Raw genomic sequence first — 2,773 nt, 5'->3', positions numbered from 1 at the left:
ATATATATTTACACATAAATATTTGTCAATAGAAAATATATTTTTTATCTTTTACATATGTTGTATAAATATTAAATTAAAAAAAAATATATGTTGTATAAATATTAAAATTTCACTTTTGTATATTTATTCAGTTCGTCATAAAAAAATTATCAAAAATTTCGAGCAAAATTTGACCCTTTAATTTCGTTAATATTACGATTCTGTTTTATACCGAGAAGCAAGCTTCAATTTATTCAATTCAATTTATTCAATTTATATAATTATGTATTATTTTGATGTTAATGAATTAAAATTTCTATGACGGATAAATTTTACAGAGACCACTCACGAGGTATCTTCCGATCAAGTCCGAGTCCTTGGATCTAAGACATCATATAGAAACTGCCGGACATCAATTACCTTTGATTTACGATGTTACGGTTGATACAACAAGTTGCAGTGGTTACTTATCAAAGATGAGTAAAAAATTTCATCATTGGAATAAGCGATGGTTCGTTTTCGATCGCAGACGGAAGACGTTATCTTATTACAGCGATAACACGTCCAAGAAAGCCCGCGGCGTAATTTACTTTCAAGTAAGTGCCGAGAACTGATCTATTAAGAATTGTAACATTAATATCAACTAATCAACATTAATACATTGTAGTCGATCGAAGAAGTCTATGTGGACCATATGAACACCGTCCGATCGCCACAACCATCCCTCACATTCATCGTCAAGACATCATCTAGACTTTATCATCTTATGGCTCCCAGCCCGGAAGCTATGCGTGTTTGGGTAGACGTTGTATTCACTGGTGCAGAAGGATATCACGAGTTTGATCATGGCGTTTGATTTATACTTATTTATAAAAAAAAAAATTCTATGATACGGATTTAAATTTTCTAATTTTACGTGAGAATATGACGATTTTTTGTTTAGCAACACTAGTTGATATAGTTTTTGTTGTTTGAATAAACGATATTTTCTATGTATTTTTGCGCTGAACACGAATCCGGCAATGAAATTGCTCCGTCAGGTTTTTGAGAAAAGCAAGGTTAAAGGTGTCAAAATTAACATTTTTTTTAGATATTTGTGATTTTTTTTTGTTAACGAAGTAAATTTCTTTCTTTACTTTCGTTTACACCATTTTAAAGTGCCAACTTTTTTTATCTTTAAAATACATTTTTTTAATCCCTTACTTTTTTTTCACCGAGTTAATCTCTAGTAGTCACACCAATTGCTTCTTTTACAGCTAAATGATCTACAGACATAAAAAACAGAATGCGACCTTCTTGTACGGCATTAAAAAATATATATTTTAGATAAAAGTTGGCACTTTAAGATGGCATAAAAGTAGAGAAAAAAATTTACTTTACTAAAAAAAAATCACAAATATTAAAAAAAACATTAATTTTGACCTTCAACCTCACTTTTCTTAAAATCCTAATAAATGTGATAGAGCAATTTCATTGCCGGATTCGTGTTTAGCGCGCAAAAATACATCGGAAATGGTATCTTTTATTCAAATAATAGAAAAAAATCTTAAAACGTCGGCCTGTAATGAGAGATTATTTCATAAGGAATTATATCTAAAATCAGAATAATTTTTGACTAAAAAACATGAATTAATAATGCATAAAGTAAATGAAACCTAAAATTAGAAATAACAATTATTTTTTAAATGTATTTTGGAAATAGCTAATAATTTTAAATTATAATAGAAAATTTCTCTATATTAAGTAATATTCCTTATTGTGCAAAGCATTTCCATGTATCTTTATGAGTAGAGCCCGGATTATTCGCCGATCAATGTAACAATTCGAGTCGACAAGAGCGTGTTTCTCACGAGTTTTCTCCATTGCCACTTATACGAAGCTGTGACGCGCGATGCAGAAAGTGAAGAAGCAACAGCGTCGGTAGGGGCTGTCGCTCCTTCGCCTATGGCGGTAGGGTATGAGATGCAGTGAGAAAAGCTAGCTACGGTTGACGCGATCTCAAAACTTTAATCCGGGCTCTATATGAAAAATGAGCAACGTCAAAAAATAGGAACAAGTACGAGAACTAAGCTGCTAAATTCTAAAAAATAAATGAGGCAGCTATAGATTACAAAAATGTGTAAGCTATTTATATAACAAAAATAAGAGATATTTTAATTAAAAACATTATGAATTTAAAAGTTTAAATATAATTACTAAGCTTTACACAATTTTATTAATGCAATGATAAATTTAAACTACTGTTTGTAGTTTCGCTAGTAGTTTCGGTTTCTTTTTTTGAATCCGGAGTATTTTTTTGAGAATGCCATACGCTTATCCGCAATAGTAAAAGAACTCTGTAAAAAAAAATCAGATATCATCATCAATCATTACATCCATTTTAATATAAAAATCTATATTCAAAATAAGACCGATATCATAGAATGAGATTTTGATTCGTCTGTACTTTGTAGAAAAGTAATGGATCTGGTAAATGCAAGCTAATACATGAAAAATTATTTCAATTCTTTCAGTATTTGAAGTGTATAATTTAAATTAATTCTTGATGTATAATAATATTTTTTTTAATTATTGAACGATATAATTTTTATATTTTGACTAAAAATATGTAATATTCACATAAAGTATAAAAATAATGGTATTAATGGTATATAAAACGTATATTTTTGATAAAATAAAATAAATAAATACGCTAATAAGAAATGTTAATAGAAGCTCCAAAAATTTTATTAAAAGAAAATGTTTCATATGTATATATATATATATATATATATATATATATATATATATA

The 2,773-nt window shown here is 28.3% G+C and overlaps 1 protein-coding gene across 1 annotated transcript in view; it reads left to right on the top strand.

The window, feature by feature from the left end:
• LOC105620962 (pleckstrin homology-like domain family B member 1) overlaps positions 1-855 on the top strand; it is a 24,417-nt gene extending 23,562 nt beyond the window's left edge. The window contains exons 11-12 of the mRNA XM_012202436.1: positions 321-578; positions 650-855. Coding sequence (XP_012057826.1) covers positions 321-578; positions 650-838 — 447 coding nt within the window. The 3' untranslated portion in view covers positions 839-855. The remainder of the gene's footprint in view (positions 1-320; positions 579-649) is intronic.
• Positions 856-2,773: the final 1,918 nt, after the last annotated feature.

The sequence above is a fragment of the Atta cephalotes genome, assembly GCF_000143395.1.
Source record: "Atta cephalotes unplaced genomic scaffold scaffold00031, whole genome shotgun sequence".
In the NCBI taxonomy this organism is placed as follows: domain Eukaryota; kingdom Metazoa; phylum Arthropoda; class Insecta; order Hymenoptera; family Formicidae; genus Atta; species Atta cephalotes.
The sequence above is the reverse complement of the archived record's forward strand: the minus strand, read 5'-3'. Positions and strand labels throughout refer to the sequence as shown.